This window comes from Anguilla anguilla, chromosome 3, assembly GCF_013347855.1.
Source record: "Anguilla anguilla isolate fAngAng1 chromosome 3, fAngAng1.pri, whole genome shotgun sequence".
Taxonomy (NCBI): Eukaryota; Metazoa; Chordata; class Actinopteri; order Anguilliformes; family Anguillidae; genus Anguilla; species Anguilla anguilla.
In genome coordinates, this window is record NC_049203.1 from 56,898,188 (window position 1) to 56,922,307 (window position 24,120).

At 39.0% G+C, this 24,120-nt stretch overlaps 1 protein-coding gene and 3 non-coding genes across 7 annotated transcripts; 2 read left to right on the forward strand and 2 right to left on the reverse strand.

Moving 5' to 3' along the window:
• Positions 1-6,297: 6,297 nt before the first annotated feature.
• On the forward strand, positions 6,298-6,371 carry trnat-agu. Its single transcript has one exon. It is a non-coding gene; the product is annotated as a tRNA-Thr (tRNA).
• Positions 6,372-6,592: 221 nt separating this feature from the next.
• On the reverse strand, positions 6,593-18,767 carry zgc:77439 (uncharacterized protein LOC378987 homolog). Of its 4 annotated transcripts, none has more exons than XM_035411789.1 (8): positions 18,613-18,767; positions 15,280-15,495; positions 14,185-14,323; positions 12,565-12,707; positions 11,142-11,194; positions 10,507-10,631; positions 10,072-10,386; positions 6,593-7,965 (listed from the first exon to the last, which is right to left on the reverse strand). In XM_035411789.1, the coding sequence occupies exons 2-8, from the start codon at positions 15,492-15,494 to the stop codon at positions 7,612-7,614; spliced, it is 1,344 nt and encodes a 447-aa protein (XP_035267680.1). In that variant the 5' UTR covers position 15,495; positions 18,613-18,767; the 3' UTR covers positions 6,593-7,611. The 4 variants fall into 4 exon arrangements, with proteins under 4 accessions (XP_035267680.1, XP_035267683.1, XP_035267681.1 ...); XM_035411792.1 differs by lacking the exon at positions 18,613-18,767 and adding an exon at positions 18,255-18,279; XM_035411790.1 differs by lacking the exon at positions 18,613-18,767 and adding an exon at positions 18,005-18,248.
• A 2,454-nt stretch (positions 18,768-21,221) lies between these two features.
• Positions 21,222-21,303, reverse strand: trnal-aag. Its single transcript has one exon. It is a non-coding gene; the product is annotated as a tRNA-Leu (tRNA).
• A 2,086-nt stretch (positions 21,304-23,389) lies between these two features.
• trnaa-cgc lies at positions 23,390-23,461 on the forward strand. The gene has a single exon. It is a non-coding gene; the product is annotated as a tRNA-Ala (tRNA).
• Positions 23,462-24,120: the final 659 nt, after the last annotated feature.

The following is a 24,120-nucleotide window of genomic DNA, read 5'->3' on the forward strand; positions in this document are numbered from 1 at the left end:
AGAGTAAAATCCACCCTGCTGCCTAAGTCATTAGAACAATGTTTACTTAGCAACTGTGGAAAGATATTTGAAATAGTTGTAATTAAAAATCAATTCAAAATTTAATTAAAAGCATCAATGATCACATTAGCATGTTTAGCTGTGTGAAGAATGGTTCAGCTTCTTCCCTTTTCAATCACACATCCTGTTGTGTTACAGTATATGCAATGCTGTGTGAACATGGATTAGCAATACAAAGGTAATGCTTCTAGCCAAAACAAACACTGGTTTGTTTGCTTCCTGGTTTCCTATAATATAGACTGGATATAAAAATGACCTTGATTTACAATTTATTCTGGTAACAGCCCAAGTATTTGCAAACTGAAACATTTAAAAATGTTTATAAAGCCATTGGTACTATAAGATATACATGGAAAAACTCTGGATAGAACCGGATAAAAATTCATGAAATATCAGATTGTCAAAAGTGACTTGCTTTTACAGCATGTTTGCCTGTTTGAGCTTATGTAGAAGTAATTCAATTCTGTGTGGGGAAAAAAAAACACATTTTATAAAAAATAAGCGTACAAAAGTGACACATAGTAGATCACCCACTACATTAGGACATTAAATCCAAACTACAAGCATTTTCATCTGTAAAATTAGAAAAATAATTAAAGTATGAACTCAATGAAGTAGTAAAGTTATATATAATACAGTATACAATAACATTGTATATGATATTGGTATATTCACTCAGTTAAGGTGATATTTTATGAGTGTACTTTTGTATAAAATAATTGAGTATATAGTTTCGTTTTGGTTTTTTTTTTAAGCAGTCAAAACCGCAGACCTTGTACATGCTGGAAAATTAAAAGTTTCTCTTATGCAATCTTGGTGAGGTGAACATAGATGAGGGTAATCTTCATGAATGGAGCCTTGCTCCAGTAGTTGAATTTAACTTCTATGACTGAAATGAGTTCTAAAAGCAATGAGTCACTGGGCAGAATTAGCGACTAATTTCAGTTCACTTTTCATTTTCACAGCATGAAAACCGAGTGCCTCTCTTTCACATTCTGTTAACCTATATACACTCTGTGTTTGCAGAGCTTTTTACTGCTTTTTAAGTTTAATCACTTTTGCTTGATGTTTGCATTTTGCTGTATCATTTTATAGTAAATGAGGTTTATAGAGGATACTCTGAGACTTAATCTGCATTCAGTTGGTTTTAGCTTTTTCCAATTAAGGTATCATACACACAAAGCAGTTTTTTGTGAACAGATTGCGACAGGTGTGCTCTAAAGCTATAAAGCAAGCACAACCACACTGTTATGCATGCATCAAGTCAAACACATAACATTATAGTTAATAACTGCAATAAACCAAATGAGGCTGTGGCATCTTACAATTATGAGATTCAACCATTAACTAAACTGAAAACAAAATTGTATTGATATCAGTAAAGATATTGGGGAATTCTGTTTTGCTGTTTTTCATTCTTAAGTAGTGAGTTACGTCCATGTATGTTGTCTATTGAGCTTAAATGTACAGGAGGATGAAGTTTGTTGTGGTTAGTAGGCTACAATATATTATAAAAGGCCTAGATTGTTAATATTTGGCATGTGTGTGTATAGCTTCTTCTTTGGGGGGGGGGGGGGGGGGGGGGGGGTTATGGGGGTCTGCCTGTTCTTGTAAACCAAATGAGAAATTAAAGGATGGCTACAAAGGCAGACTTACCCTAAAAAACTTCTGCCTCCAAGCCTCAGCACACAGGTGAAATCTTCAATTAGACACATTTGATTATGCCTCACAGTAGGTTAGCTAGTGCTTTACTGAATTATACAGTTTTTATACCCTGTTTTTTGACTAATCAGGATAGTTGAGTATACCTGACATTATTTTATTTATGTGGGAAATTTATGTTTTACAGACACAGATGAAGTCTAGTCCTGGACTAAATTGGGTTTCATATAGAGAATCTCCATTCAAAATTGAATTTAGTCTAGGCTTAATCAATTTCTGTGAAATAGCATGTCCCTTAGATAGTCTCTTAGAGCATGAAGGCTTATTTATAAGGCAAGCATGCATCACATTTCTAATGAAACCCTCAAACAATACATTTGTGCCTTGGCCTCCTCCCACCACAGCTAACTCACGAATGTCTTCCCTTGTATTATAACCGCTTTAGTGTCCTGTGTTATTGTGAACCACAAACATTAGCTAAATCCTGAAAATGCTCATTTCCAGGAAAGAGAGACTTATAAGAGATGGGTATAAAAATGAGTCAATGTTGCCATTAATGTGTTCCCCATCGGAAAATTCGTCTGAAGAATGCTTCTGGTGGTCAGATTAGAAAAGCATACACTGACTCACTATAGACATTGATAGTGCATTTCTGCACAAACCCCAAAACACATTGCAGACATGACACAATACCAGTAGTATAACCCAGAGAAAAGCAAGCAGGAAATAAACTCATTCGGTCTCACCTCAGAAACAAATTCCTCTAAGTGTCTGTGTCTAAAGTACACAGAGAGACAGTCGCTCACTGTTTTGTTACATTACATTGCAATTTAGCAGACATGTTTCCACTCATAAAAATAGAGAACATCAGTGCTAGCCACAGGAATAAGCATTACACAATCTTTAACTTAGACACATGCAAGCACAAACACACACACACATGCACACGCACACACGCATGTGCGCACACACACGCACACATACAATACACATCTGGATTTAAGTCTTGTGCTTTCCCACACATCCTAGAAGCTTACAAGTGGTTTTCTGCCACACCAGACATACAGAGAGAAAAATTCAAAATCCTGATTTATTATTTTCTTTTAAACAACTAACCCACTTTATTCAACCAAAAAAAAATCCTACCACAGCCAAAGACTCTAATTAAATAATCAATTAAAAGTAGTTTTTTATTTGAAAAAATCTATTCATTCAAATACTTAAATGAGTAAAATAATCTCCATACTGATGAGACTGGCTAGTTGTTCATAACAGGCAAAGCGGGAAAGTTTAATTACTGTACACACCCAGCTGCAGGAACACTAGCTTCACATGAAATGTTCAACAAACTCTCATTTTGGTTTTCTTGCAGTTTTTACTGTTACTGTGGGGTGATTTGTCCTGGTAGGTGACACATTGGCCCCTGCCAGAATTGTTCCAAGACACTAATGACAGAAGACATCTCTGGAACCAGCCACACATTATGGCAGCATCTACGTCATAGTTTCCAGTATACAAACATAGAGCATCACCTATATGTTGGCCGACAAAATGGTGTGCTTATATTGGCCTGTTAACCCAAATAGCATAACAGTGAATCCAGTGACTACTAATCAATATATGAAACATTCAGACATGGTAAAGAGGTTTAGTTGTTCTCCAATCAAACATTAGAATGGGCAAGACATGTGATCTAAGCAACTTTAACCATGGTATGATTGTTGGTACCAAACAGGGTACTTCCAGCGTCTCAGAAATTTACAGAGAACGGTGCGACGAAAAAGAAACATCCAGTGAGTGGCAGTGCTATGGACAAAAACACCTTGTTAAAGAGAGAGGTCAGAGGAGAATGGGCAGACTCATTCTAGCCAACAGAAAGGCAAATAACAGCTGTTTGCAACAGTGCTGCGCTGAAGGACTTCTCTGAATGCACAGTGCATTGAACCTTGAAGTGGACTCCGGTCAGCAAAGAGCAGGGAAGATGATGCTACAGTGGACATGTGATCACAAAACTGCACATTTGAAGATTGGAAAAATGTTGCCTGATTTGATGAATCCTGATTTTTGTGACATGCAGACGGTTGGGTCAGAATTTGTCATAAACAGCAGGAATCCATGGATCCATCCTGCCTTGTGTCAATGCTGCAGGCTGGTAGTAGTGGTGCACTAGTGAAGGGAATGTTTTCTTGGTATAAATTAGGCCCCATAATACCAATTAAGCATAATTTTAATGCCGCTATACACGCACACACACACACACACACGTAACCTGGCAGAAATACATAATATTGTGAAATAAAAAATGATAACATTAGTGTGAATGTCACATAGCAGATATGCTGTTTAAGATATTAATTCTACATGTTTCTGCTTTACCAGATTCATTGTGCCGCCACATATTTCTTCAAATGGAGTCACTTATGTGTCATTAATAGTCAGTTTAGCAAGGTTTCAATAAAAGGTCAGGTAAAGGACTATATGCAGCTATTCAGGGAGAGTCATATTTTATATATATTTTATAATTATATATTTTATAGTACCAAAAGGTGAATTCTCTATAGTTCATAAGTCAATAAAGTCATAAGTCAACCCGTGAAATCTCCCATTATAAAGACATATATCTGATGTGGAAATAAAAATGGCATGTTAAAGGAAAAGCAGCTCGGGACTGGATAATGACGTGGTAGGAAACCCCTTAAAATGGTGAGGGGAGATTAGTAAGTGAGTGAGATATGCTTAAAGAAGTGGATGATGTGTGGAAGGAATGAGAAAAATGAGTGAGGTCATGGTCTTCATAGTGTTATGGGCATGTGGTCTGTGTCTGCATTGATTTGTCATTGTGGTCACTGGTTATAAATAAAAAAAGAAATAAGATGAATCATTGAATCATCTAAATCATCTAAAAAATGTAAGACTAGTCTCTCCATAGACAAGCCATTTCAAAAAGTATCAGAGTTTTTTCAAAATCAGTCAGTTTATCCATTATGTAACATGTATTTCTATGAACTGTATGACTGTAGTATGGGATATGTAGTAAATAATGTGGCAGTTTTGGGTGTCATTAAGCTACATCTACAGATCAAAGAAAATATTTCGAAGTTTACTTCTGTTCAACAAGCACATTTGTTACTCAATGTGAGGTGTCTTTATAAAACCAGAACATAGTATGCTGAATTAAAATATAGTTTTTTTCAGGGATTCCATTAAAATAATATTCGGAGTACTAACCTTGTAAACAAGCATAATCTCATGTGTGTAACAAGATTATTACAGAAAATGCTTCAGAATTCAAGATATATTCTAACTCACATCAAGCTTTAAAACCGTTGCTGTGGTTCTCTGGTTATTGGGGTTTTGTTCACATAAAGCTTCCCTTGTAGTTTATTTTTGCGGCTATCTGTTTAAAGGATTGGGATAATATACATAATATATAAAAGAGTATGACTCATTAAAGACAGAATAATTAAAATAACTACTATCAAATAAACAGAACAAACTTATTCATAACATGCCTATCATAATGGGCATCCACCAACTTTATAAAGCTCATTGGTTTACGTCTTGGTCGTCTGATTGGTGGACAACATACTGTAGATCCGTTTTTGTTGAGGGTTTTTGTTTTTGTTTAGGCTGCTCCTTGCCACAAAGTGTATGGATGCGTATGCTGCCATCGCGTGGATCATTTATATCTAATGTAACGCAATGAGGAATTCTCTCGTCTTAAAATGAATAACGAAAAAACGCAGTTTAATAGCAATTCATTTAAAAATAAATGGCATCCATAAACATACCGATGTATTGCATTAGCGAATTATTATATACTTCAATATTTTATACATTTTCTAACCATAGCACAGTAGGCAGTATAATGTTAATCTGTAAAATCTCATTTGGATACCACAAACAAAATCAAAGAATTGAATAACAATAAATTGGTTTCATATGATATAATATAATATAATACTCTTGAAGGAAGGTTGAATTTCATCACAAATAGGAAAAAACTTTACTTTATTTTTTATTTTATTTTATTTTTTAAACCCAATAAATAAAAACCAGGCGAAAGTGCCAGAAATGTATGGGCGTGTCGCTGAACTCGAGAATGCAATTGACGTGCGCGTGCGCAATACTGATGGGTAGGATGAAATATCAGTAGACGTTATAATTCTGTCCCTAGAACTATAGGACTATTATAATAATCATCTCAGATTTTATTCTCTATTAATTGCTGAATATTTTTCCAAAATATTTGTTTTTATTTGTTGAATTTCCACTAGAATTCTTCTAATTACTGATTTCAATTACTTTGTGCTGTAGGCTTCTTCAGCCCGAATTATACATTTATCAATGAGTGAAGTAGGCTAGAAATTTATCTTAAAACTTATGGATAAGCTCCGAGGAAAGTCAATCAGAGTTCATTATGAGGTCCTCGTTTATCAAGTAAACGCAAGAGCTACTTGGATGTGAATTATTTATGTAGTAGGTCGAGTAGGAGGCTATCTAGTAGGTACGACTTGCGAAACTGAAGGTGACTGGAGTGCACTGTCAAGCTACCTCAATTATTACCTAACATCTGGCGCCGTGGCTTAGTTGGTTAAAGCGCCTGTCTAGTAAACAGGAGATCCTGGGTTCGAATCCCAGCGGTGCCTTTTGATAGAACAACAACCATTAAGACCAAAACTGAGTCGACCTTAATTGAAGTGCCGCTTGCAGCGCCAATTGCCCACTTTCATTCGGGTAGCGCATTTCAATTTCTACCTTCGTATATAATAGGCAGCATTCGTCAGAAGACGAGTGCACCTTAGTGTCGACATTTAAATACGCTACGTCGAAACGAATGAGACGTCTTATTAAAGCGATTAAAGACGTATAATGTTTAATAAATGTGTATTTATTTAGGTTCTATGGTGTGCATGAAATGCCATGTCTGTGTAGAAATGAACACAGCCTATACTGTATGTGAAACATAATAAATGAATAATGATGAATTTCCCGAAAATTGTAATATAGTCTCTTCAAATAACGCACAACTTTCAAATATTCAGTTGATATTGCAACATGGCACAGAGAACAGAGCTTATACATTATTTCTTATATCATTACATTTAGCTGTTGTAAAAATGAATTTGAATTTTTTAAAAAGGCAATAGGATATTATAACAATATAAGAATTAAAGTGATCAGACTGACTCATCAAAAGCACTGAAATGAAGGTTATGCAATGAATGGTGTAAAATGCTTTTTCTCTATTTAGCTTAATCATCTGGTTACAGTGCATGAAAAAAAAAAAAAATCTCACTGATTAAAACTTTCTGTTTATGTCACACATGGAAACATTTAGCAACTAATTCCTTCATACTAATTGGTACAGTGGATGAGCATAATGCATCTCATTGAACAATTACAAAATACTGTTTCTCTAAAACAGGGATGTCCAATTGTATCTGAAAAGGGCCGGTGTGAGTGTAGGTTTTTGTTCTAGCCCAGCACTAAGACACATGATTCTATTTATCAGGAATTGAAGACCATTATTGGTTAATTAGCTGAAACAGGTGTCATAGTGCTGGGCTAAAACAGAAACCTTCACCAACACCAGCCCATTGCAGACAAGACTGGACACCCCTGCTCTAAAACATGCTTTAATAAAAATGTGAAGACTAGAGTATGAAGTCCATCATATGAGGAACCTGGCATAGAAAAAAGGTTGAATCAACTTCACTTCATGTGCATCCGTAATTCTTCAGTTAAAATGTACATTACATCAAGGTCTGACATGTACCGAGTGCATATTTCATTCACATATTATTGACTTTGCTTATAGTTGAAATCATTGCGCATAAGACAGGCAGTCACGCATAGGACTTTTGGTCAGCACAGCAAGTGTTGTCATTACTTTGCTGAGGGTAGGGGTTTCTGTATGGGCTCCCCCTGCTGTGTGTGCACCATCCACTCTTTGTCATTTAGTATGGTGTACCGATAGGTCTTGTAGTTGAGCATGTCTCGTGCTCTGAACACTTTGTTAGATTCATAGAGGTTACTCCAGTATGGTGGCAGTGGTTTGAAGCCCCCCAGTTTGGCCAGTTCATTGTTGTAGGCCCACTGTTCCGAGTCCAACTTCAAGACATGTCGGGTGGCAATGCCTCGCTCTTTTCTCATGGCGATATCCATCTCCACATCCTGTTCCATCTCCTTACAGGATGGCAGGGCAAAGGATCCATCCAAGACAGAGAGTACAAACTGGACCTGAAAGAGAGAGAGAGCAAGAGTGGTGGGCATTAGAGTTCTTTTCAGAGACTAAAATCATTTGCCTCAGACCACTTAAAGGATTCCTTCATGAATTCATTCACCTCACCACTCTCATTCAAACTCTTGCGAACGAAAACAAAAGTCGTGCAGGGACTGGTTCAGACTTTTGCTCGCGTCCACTGACACTAGTTCATACCGAATAAGAGCAAAAGTCAAGAAGTGACTGGTTCCGACGTCGGACTCCTGTTCATTGTGAACGAGAATGAGAGTCATGCAGCGACTAAAAAAACTCTAGATGGCTGAAGAGAAAACCCAACTCGGATGAGCAGGCTCATTCTTGAAACTGGTTCAGTGAAAAGTTGCTCAGAAGTTAGTCACCTACTGTCCTTTGTAGGTGAATTCCTACAGTAGCATACACTGTTGTTACGCTTTTCACAACAATGTTTTCACAACATTTAGCCTACATTTAAAAATAAATACATCTGGGCATGTTTTTGTGCAATTTATGCAGGATTAACTGTTAGAGGCAGCACAAGGTATGAAATTTTTTGCAATAGACAAAGGCATTGATTATAAGTCATATTTGGAGGATCACATGAGTTTGTCACATAGGAATGCAATTAACCTTCAATAAGAGTTCTCTGCATGAAGGCTGGCAACAAAAAGGACATCATTAAACAGCAAATTTGAACACTGCTTAACAGCCAATTAAACTTTGTTTGGTAGTTTCCATTGCATTTATTTTAATGGACTTTTGGCCAGTTTTGTATTTTGTGCACTCCCAGATGGTGTGAACAACCGAGAATACATCGAACGAAAAAACCCAACAGAGGACTGGGAGAGAGCCACAGACCCGCAAATTTGTTCCAAACCACCAGTAAACTCGTTCTGCAAATTCCTTTGTGGTCGGGAGCACAAACTGGAACTGTACAAACTATTTCAAAGCCAGACATTCCGTTTGAAAACCGGATGTCTGCCAACCCGAGTCAGGGGAGTTTTACATGTTCTCCCCGTGTCCGTGTGGGTTTCCTCTGGGTACTCCTGTTTCCTCCCACAGTCCAAAGACATGCAGGTAGGCTAATTGGAGACTTGAAATTGCCCATAGGTATTAGTGTGTAAGTGAATGGTGTGTGTGCCCTGCGATAGATTGGTGGCCTGTCCAGGGTGTATTCCTGCCACTCGCCCAATGCGCGCTGGGACAGGCTCCAGTACCCCCACGACCCTGCTCAGGATAAGCGATAGATAATAAAAGTATAGATAATGAATGGATGGATGTCACCTAACAACATTTACATAACTTCAGTCACACAACACCTCCCACATTGGTGCTGATCTGTCGGGAAAATATACTTTGGACAATTTATACTACTATCTACTCTTTCTAGCGTCTCTTTGATAGTTTAGTCCAGCAAAATCAGTGGTACTTGATGCAATCATGCACCACAGGGCCTGGAATTTGATCCTGGCCGTACCAGTGTTGACAGAGGACATTTTGCAATATTGACTCCTCTGGTCATTTGGGCACTTATGGTCTGCCTCCATAAACTGTTCAGGATGTGCAGCCAGGGCTGTGTGAGACAGCTGATGGGCCATGAAAGTTAAAAGACATTGCAGCTGCAGCAGAGCACACTTCAGAGGCAGATGAAGGGGCGACATAGCTCAGGAGGTAAGACCGATTGTCTGGCAGTCGGAGGGTTGCCGGTTCAAACCCCGCCCTGGGCATGTCGAAGTGTCCTTGAGCAAGACGCCTAACCCCTAACCCCTAACTGCTCTGGCGAATGAGAGGCATCAATTGTAAAGCGCTTTGGATAAAAGCGCTATATAAATGCAGTCCATTTACCATTTACCAGATGCATGCCTCATTAAATAATTAATGAACTGTTTCTCTGTGAGCTCTGTAGGACTAGATCTTTGCTTTCCTGAATATCGCAGAAAACTTCTCTCTTTAACTGAATTTGATGCTGCAGTACATACATGCTGTCACAGGTCATTGCATTTAATTTGATGATTCTCCTGAGGTCGAAGCCATACCTTGCACACCTCAGTGTGCTGTTTCATGGTGACAAGCATCTTAAAAACTCTGACACTCTGCACCTCTCTCACCTGGCAATGGAAGTGAGGGAAGGGGCAGATAGCTCTGCAGATGCCCACAATGAAGAGGGAGGGAAACGCCGGGGGCATCAGGAACTTATAGAGCGGGGAAACCAGGTGTTCTTGAACATGCAATCCCAGCTTTGAGTCCAGGAATGGGAAGGTGAAGTTGTAGCCAGTGCAGAACAGGAAGACCTCTGGCTTAGCCAGCCTCCCATCCTGAAACTGTAGCATCCCATCTTCAAGAACCCTCTTAACTGGAGGAGCCTGTTGGACCCCTTTTGGAAGGGTGCAGGTGAGAGGGCGCTGCCTGTGGCTCAGGATTACCTTGGGGGAAAGGAGGGATAAGTGACAAGGGAGGACAAAAACAGAAAAGGCGTAATGAGCATGACTGGATACAGGAGATGTGTGACCAAGCAGTATGCCGAAGGTTGCAGTGACAGAGACCTGTGCATCAACACTGGACAGCTCCATGGCGATATCAAGCCCAGACAAGCCAGCTCCCAGCAGCACCACAGACTTCCCAGAGAAAGGCTCAGGATTGCGGTAGTCATGGCTGTGCATCAACATCCCTGCATACAGAACATAGTCATCATCTATCTCTGCTATTTTACTATGGCGGATTAAACCCTTTACTTTACTGCCTTTACTTTATTTTTGAGAACCAGCTAATGAAAGCTGACAGAAGCATTGCAGTTTGGCCGATGACACAGTACACCAACATGTAATTCTGGCATTCTTATATAATATTTGGCTCTGAAAAATCTACCCAATAGATAAAAACAGATGCAGTAAATCTACTAATGAGTTAACACTCCTATTAAATTTGAGTAATTATTAATATTACAGTCTTTATTATATTTGGGCAGAAAGTAATAAAGGGGTTATTTTAAAAGCATACTGTGCTAGATTTTTACCTTGAAAATATTTTAAAATAACCATGTTCAGTCATATCTATGATTCACATATCTAATTCTCTCCCAAAAACTGCTTTCTTACTGGTAAAAAGTTTTTCGTTTTAACAAACAGTTTCACACTTTGGTAAATATCCGCATCCTAAGCATTAAGAATGATCACCTCACCTGTAAAGTTCTTCAGACCAGGGATGGCTGGGATGTAAGGGTCATAAAAATGACTGCAAGAAATACACAAACATCACATTAACAGCTGAAAATATAATTACTTGCATTTTTACTTCAGTGTAATAATTTCTAAATTCCATGAGTCATTGTAGCAGGAAAGATCTCAAAAATATTGGTAGCTAACATGATTACATGATAACACTACATCAAATGATTATTCATTTCAAAGTCACAGTAAAATTAAATAAGTAAGCTTGTCTTGATTTCTCTTTCGAATCACCTTCCATGCTCCATGTTCCAACCTGTCTTCAGGTTATCACTTTCCAAATGAGGGCAATTACTCAGTAAGGATGATAGTACTTTCTATTACATTCTATTATTTGTTCTCTAGATTCCTGTAGGGTCCAACCAAATTTATATTCGAATAAAAACGTTAAGATGCTTAGTTTCTTGAACAAATGAGCTTTTAAACTTAACCAGGGTTGAACTGACCATGTATTAAGTCGCTTGGATAAGCACATGAATAGGATAGCGCTCTCAAAATACTTACCAATATTTCCAATTACTTCATGAGTACAAATGCACAAAACATTCTAGCATTACCTTCATCAGTGTGAGAGAACAAAATGTGAATTTCACAGCACTAATTGCCATTTGGGAGAAAACTTGTGATGGCTCCACATTGGCATATCTTTGGGGCTTATGCAGTTCACCAACATGCCGGGTTTCATGCTTTTATGAAAATGACACACTTTTTATATACAACCTGAACTACTAAGAGACGATTGTGAGAATGAGTGGAAATTCTTTAGAAGCAGAATTTATCAATACTTGTTCTGAGAAGCCTTTGCCAACCTATTTAAATTCCAACAAAGCAGTGATAAAGGTATTTTTGTATGTTATTAGTCAACATGTTTTTTTGCTATTTCAACATAACTGTTTACAGAAATAGAGAGGCATTGATAGCCACTTATGAAACGCTTAAGGAAGTCAGAAGTTCAGCTCAATATGTGTATATGCAAGGTCATGGGAAGGTGATGTTCTGAAAAAACATTCCAAATCTGACCAAATTTGTTCCCAGTGCACACCTGCATACTTGGTGATAGATGCTTACCAATGTGCTTGGCAGGACTTAATACCAGGTACACAAGAGCACAGTAGTATTCAAGTAATCATGATCAACAAGAAAATTTAACCAGTTCGTCAGTTAGATAGCAAAAGGTTGCAACTGCATGATTTCATTTTTCTCATTAACTGTTTCTGGTTCCAAAAAGATAAAAGCTACGCCATTCATTACTGAGCGATGTAAATGTGAAATAATGTAAAAATCAATACAATAAAAATTGCCGGCATCATACGTAGAAGCTCAAATGAATGCACAAGCTGATGGTAATTTTAAGGAAAAGCTATTTCTTGTACTGACCCATTGCACACCATGACAGCATCAAAGCGCTCAGTGATACTCTTGGTCTTGCTGATCCCATCCGTTGTGGTAATATCCCAGGCCAGCCCATGCCAGCCCCGCTTCACCTGCACTGGCTTCACAGAGTCCACCATGGTGTTAAACTGAAGGGAGGGGAGACAACCTTAAATGAGAGGTCACAGTGCAAAGGACAAGAGGAAAGAGCAAGGTAAAACAATAATCAGAAAGAGGCTAAATGAAGTCAAATTCCAATAGTCTAGACATCACAGGTTCAAGCCTGGGGTATGACTACAGTGCACAGTCCAGAGAGGCAGGATGAAATGGGCTTTGCCTGAGAGGGATAGGGAACATTTAACCCAACCAGCTCCCCTTGCATTGCTGTCACATAAGCCCTTTCAGATATAGCACTTATCACATGGTGAACAGACGTGAAAAACAACAAAAACACATGGCTTTCTGCCTTTTATTGCCCAAAAAAATGCCAACCCAACAGAATCCTCAATAAAACAAGGAAAAAGGTCAATCAGGCAACCAAATTTTTTTGCATTACCTGCTTAACTGAAAAGTTACTGTAGTTCACAGAGGTTTGTCTGCTGAACCCCTATAATCTGCTTTACTATTGTATTTCATGTGTTTTTGTTAATGATCTTCAAGCTATCAAAGCAGGATCACACAGAGAAGGTTCACACTTAGAGAGCTACCATTACAAGACATGGTTGACCCATTTTACAAACAATATCTGTTTTTGCTGATGTTTGTTATTCAAGATTTCCAAATATTTGCAGAAGTCAACAAATTCTACTATCTTTAATGGTTATCTTTGTAGGTACTTGAGTTGTCTTCTTTGGTTTCCTAATATTTAACTTCAGAAAATACGTGGCATACCATTGTAAAAACTTTTTGACCACAATGCCATGACAGATTCCATTCTCAAACAGAGATGTCTGAAAAAAGTATATGCGTCTGTTTTGTATTAGCTCAGCATGAGTCTGTCTTGGTGCTGTTCAATCGGTTGAGAACATGAGCAAGCTACATGATTTAAACCAAAACCAACTTTTGTGTGTATAATAATACACTGCTCTATAAATTTACAGTTGCTTTCACTGATCATGTTAGAAGTTTCAGTTGAGATGAACTGCCTGCTCATTGGCAAACCACAGTTCTCATGTCAGTGTTCTCTCACTGATGTTGTGTCTTGTACGATACGGCTAGAATCATCCCTAGCTAGCTCACAGGTTCCTCTACCTTACATACTTTCTTAATGATATTTCAATGTACCATTTGCAATATTCTCCTTTTTCTGAATATAAGACGAATATTTTGGAAAGCTGACATTGTGAACAATGTTCCAATGAGTCCCCACTAAAGACCTGTTTAATTACTTTTTTAAGCTTATGAAAACTTATCATTACAAAATGATAACCTGTATGAAAAAAGGCTGGAGTAACATAAGTAATTGCAGCATTTTAACTTTACTTTTAGTGTAACAAACATTTCAGAGCTCCAAATGACCCCCATTCTCATGGTTAATATTTATGAGGTTCTATTGTATTAAGGATATTACATTATCATTACTATGAATACTAGACAGGTGTCAATGCTGCTGTGGTCAAGTTATACCTGGATGTGGTCTCTTAGCCTGAAATGGTCGCAGTACTTCTCCAGGTAGTTCCGAACCTCTGTATGGTGAACGAATGAAGGAAGATGTTTCTCAAAGGGGAAATCCGGAAAAGACATCACTTCCTTGGGGATATTTGTTCTGTTTTGCAAAGTACAGTGGGAAAAATGAGGCATCTCAGCACTGTTGTAACTCCAGGACATACAATTTCCAGATTCTTGTGAGTAACATAATTAGAATACATTCATGGGAGGACAGCTGATAAAAGTTCCACTCTAATTTTTTTTTTTTTTTTAAGTTTAGTTGCCTCAGTATCAGGACAGAGAAGAAAAGACATCTGTGTGTATTTATGAGATCCAGAGACTTCAGGTTACTAGCCAAGGATTTATTACAACACTTTCCATGTTTTTATGTCAAGAGGACACAATTAGAAACAGTTCAAAAACAGTATTGGAAGACTACAAATTTACATACAAAAATTCACTGGAGCCCAGATGTTGAGACAAAATACAACAGTTTACTTGGAGTCTCAACTCTAAGGGCTCTATTTTTCACCCGGCGCATGGCGTGTTGCGAGTTTTCACACTGGCGAAATGGTATTTTTCCCATATGTTTCGATGCGCCTGAGCAGTTTGGGAATTTTGTGACTTGCTGTGAGCCAAAGTGGGAGGGGAGCCGCTGCTGGGAGTGTGTCAGTCAATATCGCATGGCGCAGTTTAATTTTGGCAGCTCAGTGCGCCAGGCATCATGCCTCTGATTGCGCCAAATGCTCAAATGCGCATTGATTCCAGAAAATAGAGCCCCATGTCATTGTAATCCTCATCACTAGATAATCATCCTGGTACAGACAAGCCATTTCTGAACTCCCTGCCCTCCCTGGCTTACTTATTAACATCTAAGGGATCATTTAATTAAAGATCACACCTTTCTTTCACCAAATTATAATCTGGATTATTCAATATGGAAGATGGCATTAAATTAAAATTAACTCATGCAACATACAGGCTATACAAAGGAAAATAAAAAATTACAACAGGGTCTTTTCCCTGAGTACAGTGACACACGGTTTACATGTATGCAGATGAGAATGCTTTTACCTGAGATTTCTGTACATGCTGCTATGAATGGGTAGCCCATTGTCATAGGTTCCCACCTGTTCCTCATACACCCAGGTGCCGCCCACATTGTTGGTGAGCTCGTACACCACTGGTGGAGCAAAGATTTCCCCACGAGACAGGAGGTGTCGTGCAGCACAGAGCCCTGCTGCTCCAGCTCCCACCACAGCCACTCGGAGTTTCCCCAGGCCAGCCATTCTATGAGCAGATACCACAAACAACAACACAGAACTGCTGGGTCATATCCATACTGATACACTATCATTGCATAAAGCAAAATATCCGGCTGTGCCAACCCATAAATATTACAGTTCTAAGGCCACGGTATTCTCCAAAATACCAGTAAACTACCTTTTATTTAAGCCCTTTCCTGCAAATGTTTTAGTGAACTACTTCTGTACTATGCAAGGGAATGATCGGCTACTCCTTGGAAAAGTAACAGATCTCACAGGTTAATTATTGTCTTGTATATAGTTTCCACAAAATAGATTAAACAATTTAAGAATTGTATGTCATCATGTCAAACTTATATGCTGTTGAGCATTTAATTTCAACAGTGTGGGGAATGGTGATGAGACAGCCCAGCTGTATGGACTACATCATGCATCACTATAATGCCACTGATAAAAATGACAAAGTCTTGATGCATAAACAATTATCCTAGAAGAATGCATTTTTACCAATTAGCTTTCAATTTTAGGTCTGAAGCACTCGGTAGTATAAAAAACAATTGTTGATGCACTTGATGGCCTAATGCCTATATACAGTTAAATGCAAAAATATATTAAGACAGCGTGACACCTTTTTGTTGTTTTAGCTCTGTACACTGATGCAGGGCGGCAATGTAGTGTATAATAATGGATAAGGAACTGGTCTTAAACAAATGTCACAGGTTCGATTCCCAAGTTGGACACTGTCATTGTAGGTTGAGCAAGGCACTTAACCTGCATTGCTTCACAGTATATATCCAGCCGTATAATTGGATGCAATAAAAATGCTGTGTAAAAGGTTGTGTAAGTTGTTCTGGATAAGAGAATAACGCAATGCAATGTACTCCAGCACATTGGATTTGAAATAAAACAATTAATATGAGATAAGATACAGACAGCCAGCTTTTATTTGAGGGTATGTATATCCATATCGAGTGACGCAGTCTTCCAGCAAGAACAGAAAGATTCTTAACTGGCTACAAGAAACTTCAGGAAACTGCGGTTTCTGAAAAAGGAGCTGTTACAGAGGAGTGACCAACAGGATGCCCATAATTTTGCACGTCACAGTTGCCGTTTTATTTAATCAAGCTGTTCAAATTCAGCAAATAATAATTAATTGAGTATTCAAATTTGCATAAATATTTAATGTTTAAGTTTGTTCCCAGCAGATGTTGAGCGTTAACTTCTTTTCACTTCACTTTTCTCAAAATCAACAATACCAACAACCTGGTCGTACGCGTGTACATAGATGATTAGTAAAATAATAATAATAATAATAATAATAATAATAATAATAATAATTTTTAAGGCAAGTTATCCAAAATACATCCGTTCAATGTAAAATTGCAACTCTTACTGGCCAAACTGTCCATTGCTTCGTTATGAAAATGACTGACAAATATACCTAGGCCCATGATAAAAAAAATAGATAAACAAACTGAATTGAACGCGCTCGTAGGTTCCCCTAAGTCTATCTGTCGGGAAAACCTATGCAAGATCTATGCAAGAAAACTCATGTTGCCTTCAATTATGAATAAAACGTGATTCCTGTAGATTTAAATAATGTATTCAGAATATTCTTTCCGGCCCATATTCAATATTCATCTTCTCGTGTAAATTAGCAGCCAGTGTCTTCCACGTGGGCCTCATTCCTTTGGATGTCGCTAGGATACTATTATATAGTAGCCCACATAGAGCATACATAGGAACTGGAGAGGGTAGGAGCATTGAGTGTACCAATAAACTGTGCACACATAGGACATTGATAGGAACGTACAATGTTCAGTGAGAAAGTATCATAAAGTTCAGTGGGTAAGAGGGGCCAAGCGGTGAAGCCTAGGAAGTAACGGGAAACATCCTTTACTGGGCATGCTTGAGGGCAAAAGCGCTTGCTGCCCATTGAATTAAATGTAGAAAACCAGAGTGATTTAACAACCAAAGAAAATCCCATCGGTCCATTTTCAGCAGTTTCTGAAACAACGGTTGTTTTGAACCAGCTCTATATCAGCTTGGAAAGTTCGATATCCCTCATTGACTTTAAGTGGAGTTCCAATGCTTTGCCCTCAACACGCGCAGTACAAGCTTACTTCCGGGACTTTACAAGCTTAAGTTAGTGTAAGGCATGCTTGCCAGTCTAGTTAAATATGGATGTCTGTATAGTACCACCAAGAGGACTATCGGCTAGATATGTTATAGACATATAGCATACTATGTAAGCACGCCTTCAGCTAATTGTTTTTTTTCCCGCAACACAGTCAAGGCTCTTTCCCGTTACTTCCTAGGCTTCACCGCCTGGCACCTGCTACCCTCTCCAGTTCCTGCAGCACTATGAGAAATACCGTAGCCTTATGGTACGTCCTCTTCTACTCGTAAACTCGGAAATATCCAAGTTCACCACCGGGAAGTTGCATTAAATCGGCCGACAGTCGTAAATACCAGTAGTAAACTCTGACAAGTCCCACTACACCCGAGTTAACCAGTTGTGACGTAACACTGACCTCACTCTGCAGTTCACAGTTGCTGGAGAATAGCAACAATGTAGGCTACATTTATTTTGCAGATAATGTACAGCTTAATGGTAAATATATCCATAGAACTTTCATCTATTTATCAATCATAACGTGTTTAAGCAGAGCCGCCAAGTGTGGCGAGAGCATGACATTTCTTCCATTTTCGGGTGGTTTTTGTAGGCTATGCCGCTATAATGTCAAGACATTGCAGAGTTCATGCCCGGTTTCCATTATTTACGTCTTGCAGTGGTCGATCTCATTCGTCCAGCTCCGCAGGCGTGTAAATTTAGCATTTGTGACGACCACCCAAACGCAAGCATTTCATTTATACTACTTGGTCACGTGCTATTTTTCCCGACGACTTTACGAGTCCGGCCGAATGCAGCATCAGGCTATATAAAAAGACTAATAGTCTACATGCAGAAAACGAATAAAACTAATTTTATGTAAAGATATTCAGCCGAGTAAAATTTGCACATATTTGCAAGGTATAAGAAGTTCACCGACAGTAAATAATTTAAAAGTTATATTCTTTAAACAAAGACCGAACAATCATGCATGCTCGTAGAGTTCTCTCTTGATAGTAGGCTACTTACCGCTTATTCGTACCGCTCAGCTACTGCTTTTCACCGTTAAATGAAGTAGCGAGTGGGGGACGAATTCTTCGATTACGATTAATAATCTACCTCTAGACGTGACATGAGCACAACGCCTTATTGCAGCCAGTGACGCTGTCGATTGGCTGTCTTCCAAACAAAAAGTGGAAAAAACCATTGGGCTAACTCCTCCCCCCCCTACTTAAAACCAGTTCCTATCCATTGAATTCACATTTTGGCTGAATAGGCTTGCCTGTGGTGGTCTTAACAATGCACCGCTTTTAATTTGGAAGATCTGCGAAAACAGAATTGATCGGCCTAGTACACCTGCTAAATATTCCCCAGCATAATTTTTATTTAAATTAAATTTTAATAAAAGTTCATTAAAATTAAAATTTTGCTGGGGAATATTTAGCAGATGTAGGCCTACTAGGCCACGGCAATACTTTTTTTGGAGATCTTCCAAATTATTACTATTATCCATCCATTATCTATACCTGCTTATCTGAGCAGGGTCGATGGATTCTATCCCACCATGCATTGGGCGAGAGGCAGGAATACACCCTGGACATGCTGCCAGTCTATTTCAGGGCACACACCATTCACTCACACATTCAATTGTGAGTCTCTAGTTAGCTTTACCTGCATGTCTTTGGACTGTGAGAGGAAACCCACGTGAACAAGGAGAGAACATGCAAATTTCACACAGAAAGGCTCCAAGCCTAAATTCAAACTCTCAACCTTCTTGCTAATGAGGTGACAGTGCTACCCACTGCACCACTGTGCTGTCCCTATTATTATTATTATTATTATGTTAGGTTATCGATAATAATTGTTACTTTGCTTTTGCGTTTTGACTTTTGACTAATATAGTTTTATCTATAAACTAGCTGCATTCCCATTTGTTTTAGCGATTTTCTTAATCTATTTGTGCTTTATGCTTTTTTTGGGGGGGGGGGGGGGGGGGGGTATTTTGTATTCGATGGCTTAGGCTTGGACAAATGGTGTGGGGTGGTGCATTTTATGTAGTATCCACTGTAATTTCTGAGTTTATCAGTGGATGCAGTTAAAATGTCAAACATAAATATAATTGGGATAATTGAATTAAATTGCACAATGACCTAAAATGGTTAACAGTGAAGAGGAAGCTTGACACAAGGACACTTTTTCACAGAATCATTGGGCCTCATTCACAAAATTTGTCTTAAATTATTCTTATTTTTGTTCTTAAAATGTTCCTATGAAAAATCAATATGGGATTCATAACACATTTGCAGACCTTTGTTTTTGTGCATATGCCAGGTGTATGAAATGATGAATGCTAACTGTAAATTTTATGCGTGATCCGGTTTGTGTGATTAGCATAAGGAAACGGCCATATTTCTGAGCAGCACAGCTCATATTATGCTACTCGATGACAGCAATGCCTGGCCTACTGAAGAGAGAGGGACTCTGCCCGACCTGGAGAGGTTCTGGTGTCCTCTCCAATGACCTAGCTGCTATTCATAGTGAGGCCAGATCCTGACACTTCATCAGGGCGCCAGCCAGGCCGCAGGCTTGTTGCCTGCATGTTTCCATATGGCCTAGTCTCAAACATATGGCTCTACGCTTTAGTCTGCAAGGTAGTGGACATCAATAGCATTTGTCCAAAAGCCCCTCTAACTAATCCATCTGAGCTAGAAACTAGGATTTATTATATTGAGACTGCCTGCTCCACGTATTTATGGCGAACATAAAGCTAACTGTGGTATTAATTTGGATAACCTCACTGTTATACAAGCATGTTATGTTGCTACTAGCTGTAGTGAATCACTCTTAAAAATCGGACATCTAAGACCATAGACCATAATCTCAATGTACTGTGTCTGACTGGAACTTGGCTAAGACCTGATGAATGTTGCACTTGAAGTGTGCTCATGTCGGTCAGGCAGAGGGGGTGGCGTTGCAGCTATTTATTAGTCCACTTTGAGTTTAACACCTAAGTGAGGAAATACATTTTCCTCTTTTTAAGTTCTTACTATGAACTGTGTACCTGTACTGTAACCTGATCTGGCTAAAATAAGTGGTAGCACGCTGTCCTTTTTCCTCGTGTCTGTTTTCCTCGAGTTTTTGTCACACCTTGCTTTTACGGTTGTAATAAGGTTGTGATTGTTAGTGATTTTAACATGCATGTGAATATGTTGATCTAGGAACAGCCTTTGCCTCTATTATTGACTCTGTTGGTTTTGTACAGAATGTTCGAGAGCCTATTCAGTACCGTAGCCATACCTGGATTTGTTGCTGTCCCATGGTATCAATGTTGTAAATCTTACTTCACTTCACAACCCTGTACTATCCGATCATGTCCTTATTACTTTCAAGGCATCCAACCCACTTACATCATAGGCATTTAGCAGACTTACATAGCATTTTTTTACATTGCATCCATTTATACAGCTGGATATATACTGAAGCAATGCAGGTTAAGTTCCTTGTTCAAGTGTGCAACTGCAGTGTCCTACCTGGACCTGCAACCTTTAGGTTGGGACCTTTTCGTTTTTTTTGGTATTTTACAACACAACCAAAGGCATCCATACCTATTATGTAAATCAGTTACAATAATGTTATCTTGGCAGCGGTGGGATTCGAACCCACGCCCCCGAAGAGACTGGAGCCTTAATCCAGCGCCTTAGACCGCTCGGCCACGCTACCATCTTGCCTTAAAGTCTCAAAATTATTACAGCCAATCATAAAACCTTGAGGTTATTCCAAAGTTTATAAATATGCTACCGCAGTCATTCCTCTCCAGTGACAAAAAAGCTGATGAATTATCACTGGACCAATTGACTAATTGTTAACTCTTACTCTGAGAAGCACAGTTGATCTTCTCAGCACTCTAAAAAGAAGAAATTTTCCATGGAAAAATCATACTCCTTGGTAAAATGACACCATGAGGGGCCCTGAAGTATTCTACATTTTTTTTCGATCAGAAGATTGAGGCAATTAGAGACCGGATATCCAAACTGTATCCTTTTTATACATTACTCCTGCCAGTATAAATAAACAGCCCAGTGCTTGGCTGCAACAGGAAGATGTGTTCAGTGGCACTGAACTGTTTTACACCCATTAACATGGATGAGCTTTCTGAACTAGTTATGTCCTCAAAACTGACTACCTGTCTGCTCAATCTAATTCCTTCAAATTTGGTTAAAGAACTCTTTCCCCTACTGGGCCAGCACCTGCATTAACACATCCCTAGTAACTGAATATATTTGAGTCACTAAAGGTGGCAGTTAAGCCATTACTGAATAAACCAAATCTTGAACCTGACAAAATAGAAAACTATAGACTATTTTGACACCTTCTGTTTTTATAGAAATTATTGGAGAAAACTGTTGCTAAGCAACTTAGTGCATATCTTAGCTCAAACGGTATCCATGAAATATTCCAATCAGGGTGTAGACCCTGCCACAGCACTGAAACCACATTTTTTAAGGTTACTAATGATTTACTATTGTCAGCCGACCATAACTGTGTCTGTTCTTCTACTTCTTGACCTGAGTGCAGATTTTGATACAATAGATCATGAAATTCAATTGGACAGATTCCAGGCCTGTGTTGGACTTCCTGGACAGGCACTCGCATGGTTCAGATCATACTTATGTGACAAGAAACATTTTGTTAAATTAAAAGAAGAGTCCAGTTACACAGCAATGAAATATGGTATTCCACAAGGATCAGTGCTAGGACCAGTACTTTTCTCATTATATATGCTACCCATTGGCAATCCAGGCACGTGGCATAGAGTTCCACTGCTATGCAGATGATACACAGATATATATTTCACTGAAAACTGTCAAAGCACTACTGCTGTCACAGTTAGAGGCCTGTTCTGCAGACATACAGGTTTGGATGCTTTCTAATTTTCTATTCTTGAAATCATATAAGACCGAAATGTTGGTTTCACGTCCCAAAATACTAAGGGAGGAAATGTGTTCTCTTACTCTAAATTGTGATGGTTGTTTGGCAGTACCACATACGGCTGTGAAAGACCTTGGTGTTAACATTGATCCTGTTTTAGCCTTTGGCATGCACATAGAAAACATATCCAGCGATGCCAATGATCACAGACCGACGTAATAATATTACAACCATCAAAACTATAACATTACAACGGTTTAGCCTACTAACTACGAATTCATTTTAATTGTGTTGGGTTTTAAAAAATCGTTTAACTGGTAAAGAAAAAATACATCTTTACTGACCTCTTGATTTTTCTAGCAGTAGTCTAGTTCAAAAGGGACAGACAGCTCAAAATTGAGAGCCACTCAAAACAACTTGAGAGATTTTATTTTCACAGTAATTTTCACGTCGGTTTATTTCTTCTGTTTTAGCACGCTTTCTGTAGCCTATTGCTCGCTCATTTGTTCAATCGTTCTGTTGCGAGTACGTGCCTATTCACCATTACGTCCCCACGCCTCCATTGCAACTCAGTCTCTGGCGCCCCCCTGGGGAGGACGGCCCGCCTTACACTTTGAAAACCTCTGCAACTGTAACCAGTGATCTAGACGATATTTTAACGTCGCAGTACTAGCTGCATCTTGGTAACTCTAATTAGTTCTTGTTTGCATTAAGCAATATGTTGAGCATTAACTTAAGGGTGTATGTGTTTCGAGGTTTCCTAAATTCTTATGAGAACAATCGGTGCTACTTTAGCACATATCGTTCTTTTCATTAAATTTCACTCGATTCCGGCAGCGCTGTATTTATCAACTTTTACTGGCATACAGCATCACGTGGGGATGTAGCTCAGTGGTAGAGCGCATGCTTCGCATGTATGAGGCCCCGGGTTCAATCCCCGGCATCTCCATTAATTTAGCGTTTTTTACGAATCTTTAAGAAAATCAATGTTTGTTATTACGGTTCAGGTATGTCATGTTTAATTGCAAATACACTTCAAGCAGACGAAGCGCACAATTTGTCTGTTAGCCTGGGTTGTCTATGAAGCGTATTGTGACAGTGAAGTACGCTATATAAATAAAATTTGATTGAACTGTGTTCTGCTCAAACCCTACATGGCAGCCAAACCCCTCCGTTCTGCTACCTCAGGACGCCTGGCACCTCCCCCTCTTCGCACCTGCGCTTCCCGAACACGTCTCCTGTCTGTTCTGGCCCCACGATGGTGGAATGACCTCCCTGTGGAGGTCAGAACAGCTGAGACACTGACCCACTTCAAGCGACGACTGAAGACCCACCTCTTCAGGCTGCACCTCTCCCCATCCCTCCCTACCTCCCTGTAAATGACTGTAAGCTTAGGGTTGTAACTAGGTAGCTGTTTTGTAGGTGACTTAGGTGCATTAACTGTCTTAACTACTGCTTGTATTTTTGCATAGACTGCGTTGTTGCTGTTCTCGTTTGTGTTAGTGTTAAACAGTTTAACCTTCAGGGTCCAAGTTGAACTATGCGGTTGTTCCCTGCACTTGGACCGGTACTTCTCTCTTTTTCGTCATACTTGTTCCTGGTTATGGT

Coding starts and splice junctions, on each gene's coding strand:
- zgc:77439 (XM_035411789.1), bottom strand. CDS start 15,494: ATGGCTGGCCTGGGGAAACTCCGAGTGGCTGTGGTGGGAGCTGGAGCA. Junction 12,708..14,184: donor GGCTAAGAGACCACATCCAG/GTATAACTTGAC, acceptor CCCTCCCTTCAG/TTTAACACCATGGTGGACTC. Junction 11,195..12,564: donor GCTGTCATGGTGTGCAATGG/GTCAGTACAAGA, acceptor TATTTCTTGCAG/TCATTTTTATGACCCTTACA.